At 36.3% G+C, this 24,666-nt stretch overlaps 1 protein-coding gene and 1 long non-coding RNA gene across 2 annotated transcripts in view; one reads left to right on the forward strand and one right to left on the reverse strand.

Moving 5' to 3' along the window:
- LOC139787566 (furin-like protease kpc-1) overlaps nt 1-16,052 on the reverse strand; it is a 217,406-nt gene extending 201,354 nt beyond the window's left edge. Inside the window, exon 1 of the mRNA XM_071726749.1 lies at nt 15,716-16,052. Coding sequence (XP_071582850.1) covers nt 15,716-15,874 — 159 coding nt within the window. The 5' untranslated portion in view covers nt 15,875-16,052. The remainder of the gene's footprint in view (nt 1-15,715) is intronic.
- Nucleotides 7,252-8,215, forward strand: LOC139787565 (uncharacterized). Its single transcript, XR_011722658.1, has 2 exons — nt 7,252-7,490; nt 7,585-8,215. It is a non-coding gene; the product is annotated as an uncharacterized lncRNA (long non-coding RNA).
- Nucleotides 16,053-24,666: the final 8,614 nt, after the last annotated feature.

Genomic DNA, 24,666 nt, shown 5'->3' on the forward strand with positions numbered 1-24,666 from the left:
AAGAGGAAAAAAATATGCAGCAGAAATATCGAAATCATTTGAAGATAAAAGTGCATAATTCGATTATGTACCTATTGTGCATAGTTAAGTAATCTAATTTTTAAATTTTTAACGAATTCTAAGAAAACATATTACTGTGTGTTCATATCAAGAGAAAAGTCTTTTAGAGAATGCGGCGCAAAAATCGAAATTACTCTAATGTGAGAGTGCATATACTTATTGTTAGTGTATAAATTCTGTATATTTTATTTTCAGAATCGCTTGTGTGTGAGTAACGTATATAGGATGGTTCACTGGCAGCCTACTCAGCCCTCATTAAAACATTTTTTTTTTTGGCTGAATGAAACAAGCGCAAAAATTTTTCTTACGGATTTGAAAAGCATATAAATAAGCACATAAATAACGCATTATTATATAATTAATTGCAAGATACCTCGCAAGATACTTTATAATCTGTATTTGCATATTATTTGCCTCTAATAAATTCCTGTGGTTAATTAGGGCTTAATATTTCAACTCTTTTATTAAGATTAGTTTTACTGTGTACGCATAAAGAAAGAAAATCTACGTTAATTGCAACGGATCGCATCGTTGCGTTTATGTTATAATCTTAAAATGAGCGCGGAAAGTGTGGCAGCAAAATCCCTCATGAATATTTCTTATGAGCTCCTTGATACGTTATAAATTTCATATACTTTCCATCTATCTTTATTCTTTTTATGCGTCAGAAGCAATATTTCTTTTTACTGTAATTCTTTCATTATCTTTTTCATTACTTTTCATCTGTATCCTTTCTGACCGGAGTTCTGATGTTGTATAACTAAATAACTTTGTTTCTCTCATCAGCCATACAAAATAAAAATAAAAAATATGAAATTCCATATCGTAAAGAATGATATTTAAGTTCTATAATTTAAGTTTAAAATAAAATAAAACATTTAAATAAATACTTACAATTTGTAAAAACTTTTCGACTTTATCAGAAATTTTAGAAAAAGAAAAATGCCTCTGTGCTCTCACCGAGGTTCCTAACAGAAAGTCCGTGAGATTAATTTCTGCCTAAGTTTTTGCGAATGCGGTTTCCACGTTGTGCGTGCGTCTAGTACCTATGCACGCACACGTACGCATGTTTGCGCGCGCGCACACCGCAACTGCAGAGAGAGAGTCATTGCTCCGAGGAGTTGGATCAATGAGGCTGATTACTCAGCTCTCCTCTTGCAGACGCGAGACAGACCGGTCCAGCCGAGCGCACTTATTTTCCACTGAAAAACGTCGTCAGGGGGGATGAGATCAAGTGGAATTGAAAACGCTTCTAATTAAGAAGACTCTGTTGAACGGATTTTGACAAGCCGCGTTATGCAGAGAAAATTAAACAGCGTGAGTGAACGAAAGTTTATTGAGCTGTAGATTTTAATGCAGAACTCATATATTAATATATAGTGAATTTAATAACTCCAGCTAGATTTATTACTCTTAGTTAGATTTGTCAGAAATAATCAGAGATGTCATATTTATATGTATATGTGGTTCTGTGATAGAAAGTGTAATCATTTGTTGTGATTGTGAAAATACATATAATTGACTCTACGATGATGTAAGGTCATAATCAGATTTAATAGATAAATAGCAATAGAGATATTATATTTACCTTTTTTTTTTATAATAGCGTGAAATTCAAGCAGAAATATAACACATATAATTGTATAAATCTCATCAAAATGACGATGAGAGTTACAGCTATATGCAATAATAGAGAAATTAACTGCGGTGCAAAAAAAGGAATAAAAGAATAATAAGGGAACTTTTCAATCATTAATAATTACAGACAATCTTCTTTCTAAAGACAAACGCTCTCTACTGAAATGAGTGTAACTAAACCTACTCTTTTTTTTTATCGGTTCATTACTGACTCAAACGCCAATCGCAATTTCAGCTTGGAAAAAAAAACAAAGATCTGCTTCTGCAAAATCTCATTTCCTCTTGTAAGTATGTAATATCGGCGACGCGCTTAGAATCCATTTCCTTTTCCTTTCAGCGCAATGCTGATACCGATGTATATTTGCGATATTGGATGAAGGAAAACTACGTCGCGAGGGAAGGATGCAATTTACGCGAGCTCGTACTCATGGCAGAATTGACGCCACACCGTCGTCGACAGTCAATATCAAGAGGTGTAAATCGAAACATCGAAAAGTACACTGTATATCGCGCGTAATATATCCTAGCAAGAATCTGCATGTACAAGTACACCGGATACGATACGAGCGATGCACCATCCTCGTGCGGACCGCATGATTCTCAATTGCAAAATTACTCACAAGAGCAAGGCTGATGTACCGCAACGCTAACCGCAATTGATACTTCGCCCTGATGTATCAATGTCAAACACTATAATACATGTAGGACGAGATAGTCGAGACAGATCAATTTTGTGCATTCAGTTTGCCGGCAAACTTCATTATTTTACGTTTTCGATGTTACATATTTTTAAAGATCTCTACTAATTATTTTTTTTTTAATGCAAAAGCGAACTTTCAATTAAAATCTATTATACATATATACCTACTTATCTGTGTATAATGAAAAATATATTAAAAATTAAAATATATCAAAATATGGGATAATTAACGTTAATTTATAATTATAGTTAATTGAGATGAGAAAATACTCAATACATCTGTTACAAAAACATTTTATAACAAATGTATAAAAACGTATATTAATTATTTCGAAAATTAATACCAATGAACAATTAGTAATACAATTTTGTTAAATTCATTGTTTTGTCTCTTTTTTTATCATTTACATCGCAAAAAAACAATTATAATAAAGATTATTGCAAAATATGTATTGCGTATATTATAAAAATATCTTATTCTACCTTACCCTTATTAGATTTGATTTAGATCAGGTTCTGAATTGACATCCGTCGCAACCGCCTCTAAAGTTTGACATACACACACACACATAGAACATACACACCCTGCAACGACCGGTGCACTTCGACATGTCGGTCGGAACTGCGCGTAGCTTTAAGTGCGGCAACGCTCGAACTTCCAAAGGCGATGGCCATTGTGTCAGGGTGCTGAGAACCGCTCCACGTTCCATCGACAGTGATCGATAAAGGGTGCGCGATTGGCCCACCGAGCGCGATCGAGATTCCGCACGAGAATATAATAATGGCAAGATGACATTGTTTAAGAGGAAAAGCCGGCGGGAAAATGGACGACGTGCTCGACGTGCTTAAACGAACTTGAAGAGTTCGTCATCCCCGGAAACTTCTTTGCGGTGACGTCACGAAAAAATTACCGCTTGCGTTGTTATTATTTTTATATAGCCGCATTGTTCTACCTTCTAATAAGGTTTTCTTTTAAATTGCACATGCTTACGTAATAGTTTCTAGGTATATACTTTATTTAGCATACTGATAATTTTTGTAATTATATAAAATCAGTATCAATTGCTTCATAATCATGGTTTAATTAAATATGTAGATAATGAAACGATAGGCACAAATAAAATCAGAATCATCAAGGATTGTCGATCGACGATAAATCATATTAGTTGAGATAACTAGGACATTGCACTATATCAAAATACTAAAATTAATCATTTCCATTCTTCTCAAAACTTTCTATTGCTATTGAACAAATAATATTGCAGCGACAATATTTAAAAGCTACTTTAAAGCTTCTGATCTCTTCGATATTATATAATCTCACTTTAATGAATTGTTACGTTCGCGCCACGACAATGATTACTCCAATCAATTCTAACATTAATGCAAAGGTAGACGCTGTGGTGAAAGCATTCAGACCGGTACTTGATCGCTTGTACAGAGAGTAACTTGAAATCTAATTGAACAGCGGATTACGATAGTCTTAAGACGAGGCTAGAGTGTAGTAGCGCAGTTGCAGCATAGAGAAATCGATTGCATTACATTCTTGCCAATTTATAATCTTCGCTTACCTCACACTATCTAAATTGTAATAATCACTTTCACTCTCTTTAATCATGCCATATAAAAAACAGCATTATTAATCAGAGCATTTATTACAATGTGCGTTCAAAAACTCCAGAAAAAAAACAATTATGCAAAATAATTTCCATTTATTGCACGTTACAATTATTGATAATCAATTCTATAATGTGATAAGAGAACATGAATCAAGTTTATATAAAAAACTATAAAAATATTGTAATATAAAATTAGTTAAAATAATTTGTTAATTTAAATAAAAGTATAAGCATAAGAGAAAGATGGAAAAATATTCCGCTAAAAAAATCAGATTTTTTAGTTTTTTTTTAGAAATATTTTTATGATCAAAAAATATCTATATGATAAAAATATTTAGGTACTCGTAATGAAGATTTTTCGTCGCTGTTAAAATTAAAAAGAATCGTATTTTGAAAAGTCACAACATCTTGCGTAACAAAGATATGTAAGAGATAAAGGTGCAGCGTAAGAAGACTAAAGTATGAGGTCAAGAAGAGAGAAGAGGAAGAAAGTTCGAAAAAGTCGGAAAACCAGTCAATCCACTGTCTTTCCCTCTTACTCTCAACCTTATCTCTCGTCCATCGCGATTCGCGTATCTTTCCTTCTATCGTCTCATCTCTTTCTAGATACGATCTAAATGCTTCCGCGCGTCGCTCTCTCTCTCTCTCTCTCTCTCTCTCTCTCTTTCTCCGGCGATGTCTAGACTGAAGAATTTTGCCCGAACTGCAACCCCGCCATTCCCATTAGTAGAGAAGCTTTAACGATTCGTCTCTTCTCGGCGGTATAGAAGATATTGGAGGGATGCGTATGAGTCATTGACATTTAAACGTCGGCAGACGCTCGAGAAAAAAACGTCGAACGCCATTAAGAGCGACCGCATTTATTAATTATATTAAACAATTTTTAAAATTGACTTTTATACACGATCGCAAGCATTTTTTACTTTTTATTATCTAGTTTAGTAGCATACTCGTGATAATACACGGAGAGAATTTTCTCTTAAAATTTACCCTGAAATCATGGTAGTTGTGGGACAACATGTATATACCACCAAGAATTTTATGTGAGCTATTCTGATTAATATCCACCATAATAAGAAATATTAATATCTATTTCATTAAAATATAAAATATATTTGATTAATCTTACTAAAATATATCTAGGAAATTTCAATAATTTTTCAAAATTTACCAATCTGCATGGTAATTTTTATCACGTTGTTTGTAAAATGTCTTTTGTATATTTTAAAAATTCCTTGGTTGCCAAGTTGTCACAAGTTTGTAGTGAATTTAAGGGTAAAATATAACAAAAAATTCTCTCCGTGTATGTAACACATTATCTTTGAAAATTCTTGGATAAAAATCTAAAGCATAAAATAAAATGATAAAATCGCAATAAAATAGTAGCAAAATATTACATACTAAATGGGAGTATCTATGAAAAGTTATTAAAAGGCATTAAAAGGAAAATTTATCATCGCGAAATTTCATTTTTAAAAGCGTTGAGATTGACGACCGTCTTTTGTTCGCGACAAAAGGAGATTAAATGCGCAATTCTCATTAAAAAAATTCTAGTTCCTCAAATTATTGACCGTCACAGCATGCTCGTATCAAATATTATGGAATAACGCTTATGCTCCGCTATTTTATATACCAGTGAAGGCATGTCGAAAAATGCAGCAAAGCTACTCTGTGGGGCCAATTAACGTGAATTATTATCTAGTCGCTGACCAAAATGTTATTAAGCAAAAGGGAGATCGATGAAAGAGAAAATTACTCGCAACGAGGGTGTCGAGCGATGTTAAAGTTTGACTTCATGTTGAAGGAGAAATCGATTTTTGGACGTGGTTCGTTCCTTGATAGAACTTCGCCTTGATGAGACAAATGGTAATATCAGTGATAAGATAGATTCTTTCGCATATATATTTCAGATGTGACAAGAAAATGGATTAAATGCAGAGTTTAAATGAGCGTATTGAGACACGCCATGAAAAATATATAAGGTTTCGTAAAACGATCGCGTTGCATGAGTGCTCCGAAACTATTTTGCTTCCTTTCTATCTCAAATAATTACGGCAAAAAATGTTACTGTGCAACGTATCATCAGATATCTTATTAATTGCAATTATACAACAAAAGAGCAAATCTCTTCTTTAATGAAAATTTTGCAAAAATTAATTATCGTATATTTTAAAATTAGTGTATAAATATAGCATTAAATGTAAAATATGTTCAATTGTATTAAAATTCGCGTGCGGCAATAACAAGCGTAAAATAATGACAAAATAGAAAAAAACTTGGCTGACAGATCTAGCTAGATTTCAACAGATTTATTAACCAGGTGTACCGCTTACTTATATTACATGGAAAAAAGTTGGGTCTGTCTACCTGCTCCACCGTATTGTCGTCACTATTCAAACATTTGTTGTAAGAGAAACCAACTGAAACCCACAAAAAGTAGTGCACATTTTATTGATTCTAATACATAATAGCTGTCAAGCAAAGCTATTACATAACTTGCGCTTCGCAACATGTTATTTAAACACGACAACGTACAAAATCAGAAACAAGATGCTATATGTATCATTATTTTAACTTATTATCTAAAATGTGGATTCTAGCCAACAATTAACAAATTATTCGCTTAAAATTATGCGTAATGCGTTTGTTTATAAGTTATTGTTAAAGAGATTTATCTTTTACATATATTAAAAACAATTTAAAATAGTGTTTAATAAAATAATTTAGCCTTTGCGGATGTACTTTACATAAAGATTTCTAATATAATCTGAAAATGTTTCTTCGAGAAATAAAAATTGATTTATTTTTATTGATTTATTCGTATATGTAATATAATTAAGCGTAGAATAACTAATAATTAAATTGATTAAATAGATAAAAAAATAAAATTAAAAAATCCATAAATTTTACATATAGGTATGTGTGTATTTACTCAATATTTTTAAAATAAATCTTTTTCGCTAATTAACTTGTATTTGCATGAATAAAATAGTTCAAAGCACTCAACTTTCAACAATTATAAAAAAATAAAAATATAAAAAATAAATTCCATCTCTCTTTTAATAATAATATATTCCAAAAAAATGGTATATAACACATGATATTTTTCAGGACATATCACTACAAAAAAAATAAATAAAAATGTAACAAGTTTATATCCGCGCATTTCAAGATTTTGGTTGTCATGCAACAAATAAAATCCAATTACAATTTTTTGTTTGCTTCCCTATAGGGGAGAGTGGGGCTTGTTGTTACACGGGTAGGTTGATACAGTGGCTTTTAAAAAAAAGCAATAGATAGCAGAGCAGTGAAGACTATTGGAGATCAACACGCTTGTTGTTATACAAGTTCTGACGGGTTTAGGTTAGTCTAGCTTAACGGACAAGTGCGTCACAAAGCTTTTTGTAAAATCAGCCTTGGCGATCTACATTTTCTCGGAAGATTTGATTGCTGTGCAACAAAATATATAAAAGGTTAGTGTTTAAAATGTATATGGTTACATTTTGTGATTATTATGAAGTAATTTGGTGATATATTTGATACAATAGAACTTTCTGTTTTTCTCAGATTCAATAACCTATACTGAAGTGTCTAGAAGGGGCTAATTGTTACATTTTTGAAGGGGTAGATTGTTACACTGTAACAACCAACCACCCGCGGATCTTCCTTGCTGCGAGGCTTCCGTGGCGGCGCGAGCCGTCGTGGTCGTCCTCTTCGGCCGCCATTCAACGCTCAGCTCAGAACTGGCACGGACTAGGGGAATCCGACTGTCTAATTAAAACAAAGCATTGCGATGGCCCTCGCGGGTGTTGACGCAATGTGATTTCTGCCCAGTTTCCTTACTTTGGGTCACTTGGCCAACAACAACCAACCAACAACAACCAACAAAAACCAACGCCAATTATTTTTTAAAATATGTTGAAATTTTGATTTTTTTTTGGCATTTTCTTATTGCTTAAATAATTATATAACTGAAATACCAGGCAATATTTCTTGTTTTTTTGTGTTGTAATTTGCTTACCATTTCGTAATTACTTACAATTTATCAAATTATTTTCACCTTCAATAAAAATGAGTTCTTTACTGACATTAATCCATTATCAGTAGTGATATTTAGACGACAGAAAGTATGAAAGGACAAAAGGAAATGTAACTCATTTCAGTAAGTGATACAATAAAATCATTAATACAACGTTAATTTTCCTCTTTTTAACTCCTTTGACCAATGTAACAACTTATACCCCCCACTGTAACAACTATCCCCACTAGGGGGCATGTTGTTACAAAAAACATGCTTCCATATTTAATTATTTATCCCATATGTTAATATTTAGATAGGAATGAAAAAAAATTGGAACATTCTCCAATGTTGTACCAAACCAACGGTATAACTTTCAGAAAGTTAGGGTGCAAAATATTCGGTTTAAAAATTATTATTTGCAAATTGTAACGACTAGCCCCACTCTCCCCTACGTTCGATCGTTTGATCTCGAAGTAGCATGAAAACTCATAAAAGACAAAAGCTGCGTTTATCTCCGCCTCGAGTATTCACTTAATGTGATATAGTCACCCCTTCGCCCCTCAAGTGGCAAAGGTGCAGGCGAATTGCAAATACGAGAACCTAATGTTCTTTTGCGTGCTCACCTTTTCACTGACTTGCACAGAGACGTATAAAACGGAAATGTATCTTGAGTGTTCATGTAATAGGAAATGCATTCTCTTGTTGGGATCGTAAATATAGCATGTCACGAATAATTGACTGATATTATTCACTCATACTCAAGAATCTGTTAAAAATAGTAATTGATAATATAAAATTTAAAAAATACGTAGCTATGCTTAATTAAGAATATATAAAGTTTATTCAAAGCAATAAAAATATAAAATTCTTTCTTTGCTGAAAGCGATATTTTAAGAAGAATATTATTGCAATATTTTGAAAAAATAACACATCTACATTTTTTTCTATATATCTTCTCTGGCTTCTTATAAAGCAGATATATTAGTATTATATAAATGTTAATTAACTTTTTCAACGAATTCCAATAATTCTTTTTAAAATACAGTTTATTAATAAACCTAACTAATGTTTTTAAAATATCTGTTTCAAGTTTAGTGATCACAAAAACGCCGAATCGCTATAAAAAGTGCGTAATCACAATGTTTTCATTACGGTCAATCGCCGATGACGAAACACGACACACTATCGGGTATTTTCTCACTTTCAGAACTGGTTTTATCGAGTATTACATCCGCAGTTTCTCCGACAGGCCGCGATTCGAATGCATTACAAAACTAATAAACTCTGCTCATAGGTTCTAGGACAATGCGTATCATCGTTAAAGTGAACAACATCGATTCATAGTTAAAATCTGGGATGAGAAAGCCACCATAATGGCGGCCCCACCGTACAGCTGTTCGGATCGAGGCCCCGTTATAATAGCGATAAATTAATAACGGCCTATAACACATTTACCGCGAACGAAATGAGCTTATCGTAGCTAGAGATCCGCGGTCGCAGTTTCAACAAGCGACTCCGTTTAACGGCTCGTATTTCTTGTCCAGGTCCGACAAGTTTTAACTAGTTTTAAAGTCCCGGACAGTTACTGTCCGCCAGAATTTCGGCTATCGCGTTATACGAAAACTGATGTGTACAGCTCGTCTATCAGACTAAATGCGGCGCCGCATTAAAACCGGGAGATAAAACCAGCCACGATATGCGATAAGTGGAGCTTTTTCAGCAGCAAATCATCACGTTACGTAACAGAGATATTTAAATTTAGTAAAATATTAATAACGTCCAACATCTCTATTTCCGAGATTAATACTGGTGATAATAAAAAAATGCCAACACCAATTAATTATTAATTAATTAAATTATATATATGTAATTAAAATATACAAGATATTTCAAAAATATAATTTTTTCTATTCAACAAGATACAAAGGTACAAGGTACAAGATAAAATATTAATATTTCAAATTTATTAAATATTGGAAGAAAAAATATCTATATATTTTACAATCTCATGAATATAAGAAGCGAAAGAAAGTTCTCTTTTCACGAAAAAGAAAACTTTGCAGCCAGGCCGAAGTTAAATCTGCTCTAGCAGATTCAACTTCACTTTCTATGGGGCAATTATTGCTATTCTTTAGCAATTATTATTTCGCTTTGTATTGTACTTTAGTTCGACGGACTGCCAGCAAAACCCGATAGAGATGGAACACTTCTATACGACGCAACTCAAGTAGATTCAAGATAACAATATCGGTAAAAGTCCAAGTGAGATATTTCAAATATTTTCAAGATTTCAGGTATGCTCAAAATGCTGAAAACAAGAGTTCCTTCTCTTTTTAAAAGGAGCAACTCGGCAAGGATCTTTTTATCATTAGATAAAATCTAACAGAGATCCAGGAAAAGCGTTTCACAAAAGATCTCTAATCTAAAAACAGAATAAAAACGATAAAAAGTTCTGCGGATTCCAAGTAAAAGGAAATTGGCAAATTCTCGAGAAAAAGTTGCCTCGCAATTAAAAAAATTACTTTTATTTACCCGGGTCGGAAAATACTCATTTCGTGGGAATTTTTCTTCTCTCCGATGCGACAGACAACGAAGAAAGGAGTTATATAAAAAGTAGACGAATCTTTCTACGGTCGCTCAGTTTATCGTTGAAACGAATCTCTTTGTGATTATTCCCTCTTCACAAATCATTCCCCTATCGTATCTTACCAGTTTTATCTACCGTCGATTTTCTATTTCGATTTAATCCTGATTTTATACCCCGTCGGCTCGATCTAATCAATGAAGGTAATTCATTTGTGCAAATACTGCAAATGTTGGATATAATCAAATAATTGAATATATCAAACTTACTAAATAATTAAAATTATCAAAACGTTGAACATTATAACTGCTGAAATTCTTATAAATTAACTTAAGTAGAAAGAAAATATTTAATGTATTTTAAAGATTTTAAAATAAAGAACCGTGTAAAATATGATACATTCTATAGAAGATCCAAAAAAATTTATCGAAGTAAGTAACTATTAAAATAACAGTACATATATATATTAAAATAAACTATATAAAAGTGAAAAACTTCAAATCGTAACCTGAGATTAAATAATTATAAAAATACTTGGTAAAAATTTATTAAGATCCAATTTAACAGGCTCTAATATATTTATAATTGCGCTTGCATAATTTAATATTAATAACATTATTATAACAAAACTTTAAAGAAATTTCTAAAAGTTTATATTAATTGAACTTATAAATAAAGATTTATATTAATTTAACATAATTAAATTGAAAAATAATAAAGTCAAAGTTAAAAAGAATAAATAAAAACTGCTATCCTTTTGCAAGTCTGCTATCATTTATAGCGATTATATAACTGAACTATTTATCATTATCACCAAGTTTTCTTATATATATTTAAATGGAAATAGGGTATTCCTGGTCTTTAGCAACCGCTAATCATGCATAACGTTCGATAATACATGCAAAATACGTTAAAGTAAACTTGACTGCTTGATAAGGCACGGTATCGCAACTTTTTCAAGGACTGACTGCAGTTGCTAAATAAGAGTAATTATGGGAAACCCCAACATAGTAAAAGCTTATCAAAATATTAAAAAAGAAGATTAATCGTTATCTATCAGAGTGTGTAAAACTACATTTCTCAGAAATATATGAATTCGATTGTAAACTACGTTATCTGTAGATATAGTATACTTTTAAATTAATAAGTAAAAATAAAAAGATACAGACAAAACACGAGAGCACGAAATAGACGTAGGAGACTTATCAATTTAATTAAAATCAATAATAAATAAAAATAATTATAACTATCTGTAAAACAAAGCAAGTAATTAAATAATATATTTTTCAGTATCCGTCCATTATGTCTTCGATATTTCCTCTTTTGCGAGTTGTTCTGTTTACGAATGTTTAATGCACATTTTGCACAATCAGCGATATATGTTGCTGCTTTTATCTTGAAAAATATTCGGCATGTACTTAATAAAATATAAACTATTCGCGGAAAATTACAAAGTGCACGAAAAGCAACGAGAGATCAATATGCCAAGCCAGAGGCAACGTTCAATGTGCGTGTGTGTATTCGGTCTATTAACGAGGCGTTCATAAACGCACGGTCGCGATCATTCGGCGTTTCGCAAGTGATTGTAGCCGTTTGCAAAATTAAATCGGCAAACATTCGAGGCCACTTCAGCGCGCGTAACGGAACAGCTGACACACACGGAACACCCGCGAGTTTCCATATTCCGCAAGAGAGATTAATACGACTAAAATTTCGCAATTCCGTAAATTCCCGTTTTTAAATTCTGTTTATCGCATTACAGTTTCGAACGCGATTTCACGTTACGGCGCTATTCTGCGAGAGCATGGTTTACGCATGAGTATCGCTGGTCAGTCGGTGCAATGGCAGTAGCGAATCATCCGCGTATATTAGTAAAATGGAAAAAAAAAGATAAATAAGACAATAAAAATAAAAAGAACGTGATCGAACGACCCATTTAAATAGCGTGAATTTTCCACGGTTTAAATTGAACGTTTTGTATAGAAGTGGTTTTGCGCTGGCGAAATGTATATGGGTGTATATGCGCTTATCTCCCCTTAGTTGCACAACAACATCCTGTTGTTACACGATCTTAAAAATCATCGGTATCACAGTACGCGCGTAATTATAAACCAGGCTTTGTTCTGCTTCCGTCGCTTCTCAATTTATACAAATAAAAACAGAATGCGAGATGCAGAAGCGTATAGATATTTGTTAATTGTTAGGAAAATTACGCAAGAGCCAATGTCAAAGTCATTTTGAGATATATATGTATATAAGGTTTCAGATATTAGTGATTATTAGCAATAATCATTAAGGAGGCATTAATTAATATATAAAATAATTCCTATTTAAATAATATCATGATAATTAAAATTATCACTTAACTTTTTGTTCAGCAATTTATTTAATTTTGTTAGTGTATTAACTTACTACAGTAATATTGATTACTGAATAAGAAACATAATACGCGTTTATTCTTCTCCCTCCTAAGATACAGAATAGCATAATCGGTTTTATTTTCAAGATGAAATCATTCATTATCAAGATTAACGAGAAGGAAAATAAAATCGCAAGCACAACGTAAACTTATACTTTAAAAATCAAAAAATTTCCGCACGAGAGTTTTCTGAACAACCTAAAATTCGGGATATTCTCAACTCGACCGCTTTATCGGGAGCGCGATATTTCGGTGGGACGGTGTACGCAGTGCCTTCTAAATTTGAGTCCACCGCGATTGTGCTCGATTGAAGAAGAACCGACGTGGAAACCGAAGATAGCGAGTTCGATTTTCCGTCGCGAGCTATTTAGGCAGAAAGGAGATTGTCGCGGAGAGGTTAATTTCCGTCTGCATAACAACTGCGACAACGAAGTCTACATGGCGGCCTTCACGGTCACTGAAACAGAGGCGCACGTCACCAAGACTTACGTCAGCGATCGGCTGTTTCTCGAGGAGAGTCGAATCGATTATAACCAGGATTGGATCGTTATCTTGTCTGATAAGTAACACAAATACAGTAAGCTGTAATTTCCCGATGCGGAAAATCTTTGTTCTGTGACCGGTTCTAAGTACGATTATTATTAGAGTATGCAAATCTCTAATATTCGAATTCCTTTTAAAAACATTTTAAAAATCCGTATATTACATATAATTTTATAATGCAGACAGATTTTGACTAATATTTTAATATATTCGTTCCCCCCAAAAATATTATTACAGATAAAAATCCGCACATATTATACAAAAATTTTATTCCGTTTATAAATCATATTCTTAAAATATATTTCGTGCGCACTAATTTATATCCACATGCGGGCAAAATAAGAATATCATAAAGTAAACCAAGCAAAATTATCGCAAGCTTTCTGCATGTGTACCGATGTTTGGTTAAATGATAAAATGACATCACGTCTGCTTCATAGGAAGATGTAAATTGAAATCTAAAAATAATCCGAATCTTTCTCCTGAATAGAAAGATATGAATAGAGTTATATAATTTTCCGAACAAATTACAATCCGGGAATTACTTATTACACAGTGAATCAACGAAGTGCGCTATATAGACGCTCCCTGACGATAGCGCGTCTCGCGATAAAAAAAAGAGCGTGATGAAACAGCATGAACGAGTGGCGGGGAAATTTTTCCATTGTGATCGCAGAAGGCACGAAAAATGGATTCGATGTCCGTTTTGAAATCGACATGTTTCCTCTGAATCGCGAAAATTGATGAAAAACCAAATGCCACTAAAAATCGATACTGTCTTCTTCAAGAAAAAAAAATAGAAAAAATTGAACTCAGCTTTTCGTCATGATCAATGAAAATGATAAGAATGTCAATCGCTTGGAATGAGAATCGTATCGACGAACGAAACGTAAAAGAAGTATAATAGAGATCCATAAGGATTTCAATTTGGGGGTTTATACTATTTAAGCTCGGAGCAAAGTATAGATATCGTACTAAATCCGCACGAGATCTATCGGTTGGAAATGTACTGAGTTCAACTCTCCGCCAATTTCGATTTCGAACGTTATCATACAGTATGAAAGTTCCCTTTGAAGCATGTTACCGAAGCGAGAGGAATAAGTATACTCTGTATATACTCTATATATCAATTTCAAAATAAAAATATAAAAATATTGAAGATTATAAAACTTTTTGAAATATCGTTCAATGAAGACGATATTACGTTTCTCTTTAAAATAACTCTATTGGAAATAAAGCTAATATCGGTGAACAAATTCAACGTATTTGCGGATCGTTAATTGCATATTTAAACCGCTCACTGTAGCATATGTTTCTTCTTTAAATATTAATTCGCATATTCAATTTATAAGAGAGATCAATTTAAGCGATCTCCGCACTTCTTAACTTCACGAAATGAATGATGAAATAGAATTTAATTAAAGTCAAAGCGATTTTCCTCGCCGTAATGTCAAATTATTCTACACGAGAATAGAATTCTCTATCTCGAATTTGCATTCAAATTTACTGTAGTTGATAATGTCAAGTTAAATAAACTTGTAATTTTAACCTGGATGTTGTATACTAATCGAGCCGCCACAACTGGCGTAGATCGTTTGTTGCCTGGAAGAACGTTGCCATTAAATCTCATCGTGCCTCATTTCAAGCGCATTGCATATAATTCACCTTCGCGATGATATCATTCTTGTTTATTTTACCGCGTGTCTTACGAAGCTAGCGCTTTGATTTTCTCTCAACGATTCAATTAACAAACATTCAATACCTTTACTTTTTAATTTAATTTAAACGCTGTTCCATTAATTAAAGAAAACTATCGCATTACATAAACCAAAACATATTTGGATCAATTAATCTCATTTGAATAATACTCATTACTCGTCAATAATCCCATCTCATAACCGTTCCATTTTATCACAGTCGATTAATTAAACGATATCAATACAATAATTATCAAAGCAGCTGTATCGGCAGATATTCGTTTCAGGCAAAAAACGTCAAACCGTGTTTGCGCTACGGTCGTGCAAAATAAAATTTTCCGCGACCGTCCAGAAGCGCACAATGATCGCGAAAAGGATATTAAAAAAAAGAGGGATCCAGTCCCAATCGGGCCTGGATCTCTCGTGGCGCTGACCTTGCCCAAATAGCGAAATCCATGGTTGTCCGCAACTCGCCTGGCCGCTTCATCTCCTCCATCGATGTGTGCCGCCCACTGGTTGGTGTACGCGCGCGCTCGACCGCCGAGAGTCAACAGGGCCACGACCGCCAGTCCGAAAATCCGCCGCGTGCACATGATAGCTCCTCCGCTGCGCCGACGACGACGATCGCCACCGGCTGCTCCAGTTTCGCCACCCCCGCGGGCCACCCCGTTATCATCCACTACTATATAGATATCCACCACCAACACCACCGCCACCGTCGCCACCGCTTCCACCACTCGCCAGGGCAGCAGCGACACGATGGTAACACCGCGTCACCACGACAAACACCACTGCAGTCGTCACGACGCACCACGGTTGCCGAAACGGAAAAGAAGAAGGATCCACAGCCTCCGACAGGACTACTTTATGTATGACCCCTCTCTCTCTCTCTCTCTATCTCTTTTGTTCCCTGCTGCGGCGATTCTTCTCGGCCGATCCTTCCGTTCTTTCTCTGTGTGAGAGCTCCCTTTTACGGACTGCTCACGTGTACACGCGGACGATGATCCGGGAAAACTCGATCACTCACATACACACCCACACACGCGCGTCTCGCAGGCACCCACGCACGTCTCGCCACCTGCGGATCAACCGCTTGCGAACGACTGAATCGCCGGCGGCGTGTGTCACTCGTTTTAAGTACCGAACCTCCACCACGCCGCAGTGTCAGCCGTTGACTCCTCCGTCGCTATCGTCCACGTCGACGTCGCCGTGACGTCGTCGCCGCCACTGCCGCCGCCGCCTTCGGTCAACGGGCAGGAGCAGCAGCGGGAGAAGAAGGAGGCAGTCGTCAAGTCATGTGGCCGTCGACGAGTGGGGAAAACGGAATGATTCTCGCGATGACAGCGTCGCGAGTACAACCACGAACCACGCGGATGTCCGCCGTCGCGCGCGATCACTGCGGCGATCGCGAGTGACCTTCCCGATTCGCGGATATTCACGCCACGCGGACATCCAACGCGACCTTGTCCTCCACGCCTACCGCACGCTGAGATTCACACGCGGGGGGTCTCAAGAAGACCAGAGATTTGTCATCGCTTTCTCTCGCACGGTATATCCTCTATTATACAGTTTATTCAAACTGAGTTAGCTATATCTGTTAGGTATCAAATTGTCGCGCATCTAATTCTTCCGGTTAATAAAAAATCTCACGTCCGATCTTGATCTTCGTCTTGATTTTCGTCCATCGACTTTCATAGTTTACGTCCGTTTGTTGAAAACTTCTATGTCTTCAGCTCAAGGTGACTGTTTCGCTATTGGATCTCCTGTGTTTCTCGATCGCCTCTTCTCTCGCCTTTTCTTCTCGAGTGTAGCAGAAGAAGTGTGCAGCTTCGCCGACGTGGAATTTTTCGCCGACACGTCTCAATGACTCGCGCGCGACGTCGTCAGCGTTCCGTTCCTCACGCGTCTATCATACCTCCAGAATTCCTCCTCTTACGCCCTTTTCTTCGGGTGTCAGCAAAGCATCTGGTCAGATCCTCTTTCCGCGCATCTCAATCGCTCGCCCTTCGTCCTGTCAAACGTACGATCCGTCGTTACAGGGACGCCCTCATGATCTTGACATCCTCTCGCACGCCCCCTCCTTTCGAGCACGTCGACGAGTCGATGCCTCGACAGACGCCCAACTCCATGAAACTTCTCTTCGTCTCTTGATTTTTTTTTCGAAAGAAAAAAAAACGAGATTCTCAATTTTGTTTTGTCGTGCACTTCGAGGTCGACGATGCTCGGTCGCCGGAGAAGTGAATGGCCAACCACTCGAACGAGGTCACGACGCGTAGCTGACCGAGAGGTCGATCACGTCATCGAGCACCGCATCGTTCCCTTGGGCGCACCGCAGGAGACGAGGTGTACCGCCAAGGTCCTGGCTGAGTTAGACGGGAGATACCTCTTTGCTTTGGAACGGGTCTCGAGCTGCAAACGATGTTAAGAGAAATTGATTAGTTGAAGTTTCCGGCAAAAATTTTCAACTGGTTTCGGGTACTTGAACTTGCTAAATCGCAGTTAAACTATATACGGAACACTTAAAGTACTTGATAGTCACGAAAATTAATTTCAAAGCAATTTCTGGTGCACGATGGTATACGCTATACGCTTGCTAAAAATCTGAGTTGGTCAGTTTTGATTTATAAATTTTGATATCAACACACTCCAAAGAACTTTGAAAACTACGAACTACGGGGAAATTAGTTTCGAGGAAGAGTCAACGGTTTGAAAACAGTTTAAAGTAGATACATGCAAACGCATAATTACACGAGTAGACTGGAGATGCGTATCTAAAGACATTATCTATGTGCATCTCTTGGTATTTCGTAACATCATTCTCCATCGTTAACGATGCGTCACATCGCCAAGGACTCACGCTTTGTATTAGCGTCACGTTTGAGGAACGTTCGGCCCAGTCAGCATTCTCATACCGACAAAAAAAAAGATTTAACCCAGCAAAATCCACGTCGGTTTACGGTGATTACGACGGCATGATGGAATAGTTTCGGCTCGTCGAAATTGCATTCGCCGCATAACGTGACCCGATTCCCCGTTATGGATTAGAGCTTAATTTTCGCTCGGCGATTTCGCGTTGCAGGAACGAAATCGCAATCGGAAGTAAGTGCAACGTTAATCGTGATTCGTACCGAGCTTTTACATAACTCTCGTTACGCTACATAATTCACTCGATATACTATCCATCAATTATGAGCATTATGTCAGAAACAGAAAATTGCGTTTTAAATGCATAAAAAATTATCATTTGAGATTATTTACTGTAATTATTGTTGTCACGGTGATCGCGTAAAATAAGATTGATTTCCTATTTGTAAGGCGCATTTATTATAGTTAATTTATTATTGTCGCTCTTCGATTATTATTAGATTATACGTTGTACATGCACACTTATACATATATTTTTATATAAATAAATATATAACTATAAATATAAATTTTCTTTAATTATATTGCATTACAAAAATAGATTTTGACAGTAATTTAAAATGTTCGTAAAAATATTATATTAATTCATCACATATCTAGCAAAATTAAAATATTTAATTTCAAATCTTGTTTTATAATAGGTCATACAGATGTCTTATAACTTACTTGCATTTTATTTTTTCTCATCTTATCAAAAAGAGAAACTGAAAGATATATGATAATAATATTGTCGTGAAATAATTTCCGATTGCCTATTATAAATTGCAATCTAATTTTACTGCATCGTGACAAAAGTTAATATTTCTCGACACGGTCTATTCATTGTAGTTCTCCCTGCAAATATTATTTTGCAAGATTCTAACAATTTACGAAATCTAACTCAACTTTATCTAAAGAAATGGGACTCATGCTCAGGCAATGTCTCTTGCGCGTGTTATTAGCGCGCTATAAATCTCCATAGTGAAATGAAGTGCCGCAAGTTCGCATTATCGTCACGTTCAAAGGACTTTTCGAATGAGTCAGCCTCCGGAAAAAGGACTCGACATTGGTCGGTACGGACGGTTGCAACCCGCAGGAACATCCAGCTCGCGCCGCGAGGAAATTGCATTCGCGAGTTGGTCTTCCACCAACTCTCTCTCTCCTCTTCTCTTTCCCCCTCGTCCCGCCAGAGTCGTGATAAAGAGAGAATAGAAAAGGGTTGCTAGAGAGGTGAATTAAATTTAAGCCAACTCGCGTCCTATCCAACTACCCCCCCCCCCCGACCTCATCTCTAACACCATCTTTTCCCTTCTTTCACAATCCTCTCTCGCACTTTGTGTCGGGCTTCTCTTTGTCGTTCTATTCTCTTCATAGCTGAGCCGGCGCGGCCGACCAGCCGAGACGACAGCAACTGGCCCTCTTTTTAATTTCGAGATAAAAGAGGGCAAAACTGCCATTCGAGGGAAGCTGAATACAGGGGGTAATGGAGGGTCAATCAAGTCGAGTTATAAGTCCCGTCGGACAGAAAGAGTATTCCTTTTAAAGCGGATTTGATGAATTCGATCTCTTGACTAAAATGCGGCGAACTAAAACGAAATACTGCTAGATATATTTCGTCAGATATATATAATAATAGCCTTCACACTGGAAAATGATCTCCACGAATCCATTTTAGATACTGCGAAGTACTTAATTCTACCTGACTGCCGGCTCGATCTCGAAGACGATGACTCGCGATAGTTATTTTAGACTCTATAGGCAGAAGAGCCGAGAAATCGATAAGGACAAATAAGGATCGTCCTTTAACAGAATCTTAATTTAAAGTTTACTGAAATATTAAGCTTGAAAATTTAATCCGAATCAAATTTTCACCGGAGATATATTTAATGCACAGAATCGACGAATTGGTAGGAATTATAGCGAATACACACATTTCATAACATGAAATATTGCGTAGTAATAATTGTCTCTCTTTTCCGTTAATTTTTGTATCGACACGTTTACTCGTAATATTTAACTTAATCCCTTATTTGATAAAAAATGTCAGTTACAATAATGTTTTTAATCATAAGAATTATGTTTAAAATTGAAAAGTCAGAATATTATTAGTAATTTAATATTAACTTTACTACTACTAAGCTTGTAAAAACGTTTTAACTGCAACTAATATTTTAGTTATATTTATTTATATTTATATTTTAGTTATATTTAGTTATATTTATACTTTATAGTTATAGGAATAATGTTACAGAGATCGAGTCTGTGTGACGCGACCGATTATGCGATGTAACAAGGAATAATGAAGATACAGTGCACGCGATTAGAAAGTTGGACGGTTGGTTTCAAGCAAAAACGAGCGACGCGAGAGTTTCCCCGAGTTCGGAGTTACAAGTATTTATTTGGAAGAGCGGCGTGTATTAATGTGTATTAATGCATACTGCACCCTAAACATTACGTTCTCCAGTTTATTCCCATTTGAATTTTATCTTATCAAAAATTTTATGCACGTCGCAATTCAGGGTGTGCCGCATATTATAAAAACATAAATAATAAGAAATAATCATTTCAAATAAATAATAGAAAATAATCAATCTCGATAACTTTGTGACAAAAAATATTTAAAACGAATTTTTTCACATTTCGACACTCAGGAGAATTAATACCTCTCACGAATCCTTTTATTTTTTATGAGAATACGCATCGCGTAAAATCACGTTTAATTCGCATTGAATTCTGTTTTCTCGTATATTGCTCGACATGATACAAAATTAAATGTGTTTTAAACGACTACGGCTATAATAGACGCAAAGCGAAAACTTGCAGTTATGTTAAAGTAATGTCAACAAATGGAACAGTTCGAAAAATAGGTCGACTGCGAATTATTAATGGACAGTAATGGAGATATGCGATATCGGAATGAAGGACATAATATTTTTGCAGGGTATTTCTGGGACAGTATCTACGAACGTATATATCTATTTTTCGAGTACACGTATTCGCGACGCTTTGTTAACGGAATAACATCGAGATGAATCTACCCTCACTATTCAGTATTCGAAAGCGTATCTCGTTACAGATTTTAGTTCTCGAAATAGCGGAGCGGTATCGCTGATATGCATCTCAGTATTACGGGGAGTGGTTCTATATCGTAAAGCGAAACGGCCGTTCTCTATCACAGACAATATTACTGTTCGTAACTTCGCTCGTCTTCATCGATAATGCATCACTGAATATGAAAATGAAGCGACATTGTTGGAGACAAACCGTCTGATGTAAATTCTGCGTGCGATAAAAATATCGCGAGAAGATTTATACATATAAATAGCTATTTTATTAATTTACTTTTGGACGATATCATGTAGATCATATTAAAAGATGCGTATTCTGTTAAAGATTTTTTGATAAATTTAACGCTAGACGTGTCATTTTCATTGAGAATTTTACCAAAATTTAAAGCTTGGAGATCTAGTGAGATCTCATAATGAAAATAAATTGCAGTTCGCCGAGGTGGAACAATCCCGTTGAAACGCAGCGATGCCAAGGTCGTTCTTGTAACAGGAAACTGGGGTCAGAGACTGCAAAGGTACTTTGATATAAGCGTAGTCCATATCATAACGAGGAAATGCTGGGCAGGCACGAGCAAAAACCGACCAATTCGAACTCCTTGTTAAGATATAGGATACTGAATGCAAGTTATGCAAGGCATGTTTCACGGGATGTGGGGCTACAAAAACGCGTTTTCTCATCAATAATTTTTCCCATGGGATTCAAACCGGCAGTCAGCTACAGAATTTAAAACAATTTTAGTCTCCTGGCATATTAAATTTCAATACTGTAAATCGATAATAAGAATAAATATACATACATTTAGCAATATTAAATGGATTTTATTTTAATGGAATTCTAATCCGAGATTTAGTTGCGAGACGTTTAATACGTTTTTAAAGAATTTATGCTAGACATCTACGGATTAATCTGGAGGATTAATGCATCTTTGATACATTTGCTATATATTTAACGAAACATTCGCGATATTGCCAATACAATATCGAGAGATGCGAATAATCGAGGGAAAAGGTCGCGAATCGGGAACGTTTAGCCTCGGCAAATGCAATCGAACGAGATTACTTATCCGACGGGGTATATGCCGCGAATCCTGAAAAATACACGCGCGACCGCAATAAAGAGATTGGCATGTCCGCGCATTTCGCAGGCGAATTTATTCTCCCTCGGAACCACCACGCGCTCGCGATCGGTAAACACCGCGTTGCAAATTAACATCGCTCCATGAAACTCAGGGGCGATTTGCGATCCACGTTCTCCCTCGGGAGAAACGAAATATTTTTCGATGAGCAAACGTTTAATTGAAACTAGTTGGATACGTCGGTGTTCGCGAAATATGCAGATTTGAACCTTTATAGTTTTTTGCGAAAAATGTATTTGTTTAGAGAAAAGTTGGAAAATTATTCTGCGCAGATTATATATATTATATAAATTAATATAGGAATAAAGAAATTAATTTCATACATGTTGAGATCTCTCTCACAAGACTTATTTATTTTATTTTTAGTCAATCTCTTAAAAATTGTCTTTTCCTTTTATTTGTATTTATTCGTTACTTTTAAATTTTATATATTTTTTTCTACGCAGATTATATATATATTAGAGGAAAGTCCCCTATTATGGGATAGGATCCTAATATGGGATATTATGTGATAGAATCTCATAATATGTCTCTGTGGAACCTATTAGTTTAGCAGAAACCTCGCTATCTCATATTAGGATACTATCCCATAATAGGGGACTTTCCTCTATATAAATTAATAGGAATAAAGAAATTAATTTCATACATGTTGAGATCTCTCTCACAAGACTTATTTATTTTATTTTTAGTCAATCTCTTAAAAATTGTCTTTTCCTTTTATTTGTATTTATTCGTTACTTTTAAATTGTATATATTTTTGTGTATATTGCTTTCAGAAACTTGTAATAATGAATATTACTGTTTGCAATATATTGATATTGACACAGTGTGTAATAAAGTATATTATGTACATAAAGTATTTGTAGCTGCAATATAGCTCCGCATTTCCCATTTCTCCATTTCTTGTACTTCTGCTATTTGTAATAAATATCGTGCGTTATAAATCAAAAAAAATTTTTCCAGAAGTTTCGTGCATCCCATATTTTTACGTAAACAACACATTTCAGATATATTTATTATATTCGCATTAAATATAAAATAAAAATCGAAGGCACAAAAACATCGCAATTTCGACATTTCGTTACAAACAAACGAGAGGAGACGTAACCGCGTTGTTACGAGCCGCGATTTATCTCTCTCATTCATTATTCCGTTTAAGAAATATAAGCGACGCTATATCCCTTTAAATATTAAACTCGAGACACGTGAGCGGGAACGCCAAGTATCTCTCGAACGTAATGAAGCCACGTATCACAGAGAAAAGTATTGTACACGGCAATTAAGTCCAAAAGTAAACGATCGCGTACGCGCGCGTTGGTTCAAAATTAATGCGCGGTTCCCGCGCGCGTGAAGGCCGACGCACGTGACGCGCGTCTCGTGACTCCGAAACGGGACGAGCGGGAGAGAGAGAGAGAGAGAGAGAGGAGAGAGAGAGAGAGAGAGAGAGAGAGAGAGAGAGAGAGAGAGAGAGAGAGAGAGAGAGAGAGAGAGAGAGAGAGAGAGAGAGAGAGAGAGAGAGAGAGGAGAGCGACGTAAACATAAACTTCCCGCGATTCGAAATAATTCTCACGATACATGCAACGTACCGCCCCTGACCTTTGCGTTCCGCGACATCGCGTAACTTCACGCGCTCGTTCCTTTTTCGTTTTCCAACGGGAGAGAAACGACGCTTTCCTACGAAAACTCCGACCGCGAGCGTAGACCTTTGTCGCTGAAATTCAAGCGACATTCACGGGCTCGCGGAGAGAGGCCTCGCTGCCTAACGGTATTCGCGTAAGTATCTCGACGCGGCGACAGCGAACAGAACGATCACATGTCGAAGCGCGACCGGAGCACTCGGAGCAACGTACTATCACGCACTCGCGATTATTACGACGAAACGAAATCTCACTCACCTTTCCGCGTTCGTCGGGAACGCCGTCGGTCCAGTCCCTCTCGCTCCGGGTCCACGCCTCGTCGCTGAGAAAGTAACGCGGAAGACGAAGAGGATGCGTGCACGGCGAGCGGCCCGCTGCTGCTGCTGCCGCTGCACCCAGCTGCCCTCGAGAGTTCGCGCGGACGCTGCGAACGTGTCGCGTCCTCGTGTTCCGCGTTAGGTCCGCATCGGCCGCGACCTGCAGACTGTCGAACGAGGGACGACGTCGAATCGTCGTCGCCGTCGTCGTCGTCGTCGTCGTCGCGCGCGCGCGAGTAACCACACCGAGCGAGCGTATCCGCCACGATCTCACTCGTACGACGGAGCACGGATGACTGACTGGTAGACGGTTGGTCGGTCGG

The sequence above is a fragment of the Temnothorax nylanderi genome, unplaced genomic scaffold, assembly GCF_030848795.1.
Source record: "Temnothorax nylanderi isolate EJ_2023f unplaced genomic scaffold, tnyl_v1.0 TNYL_tig0010_pilon, whole genome shotgun sequence".
In the NCBI taxonomy this organism is placed as follows: Eukaryota; Metazoa; Arthropoda; class Insecta; order Hymenoptera; family Formicidae; genus Temnothorax; species Temnothorax nylanderi.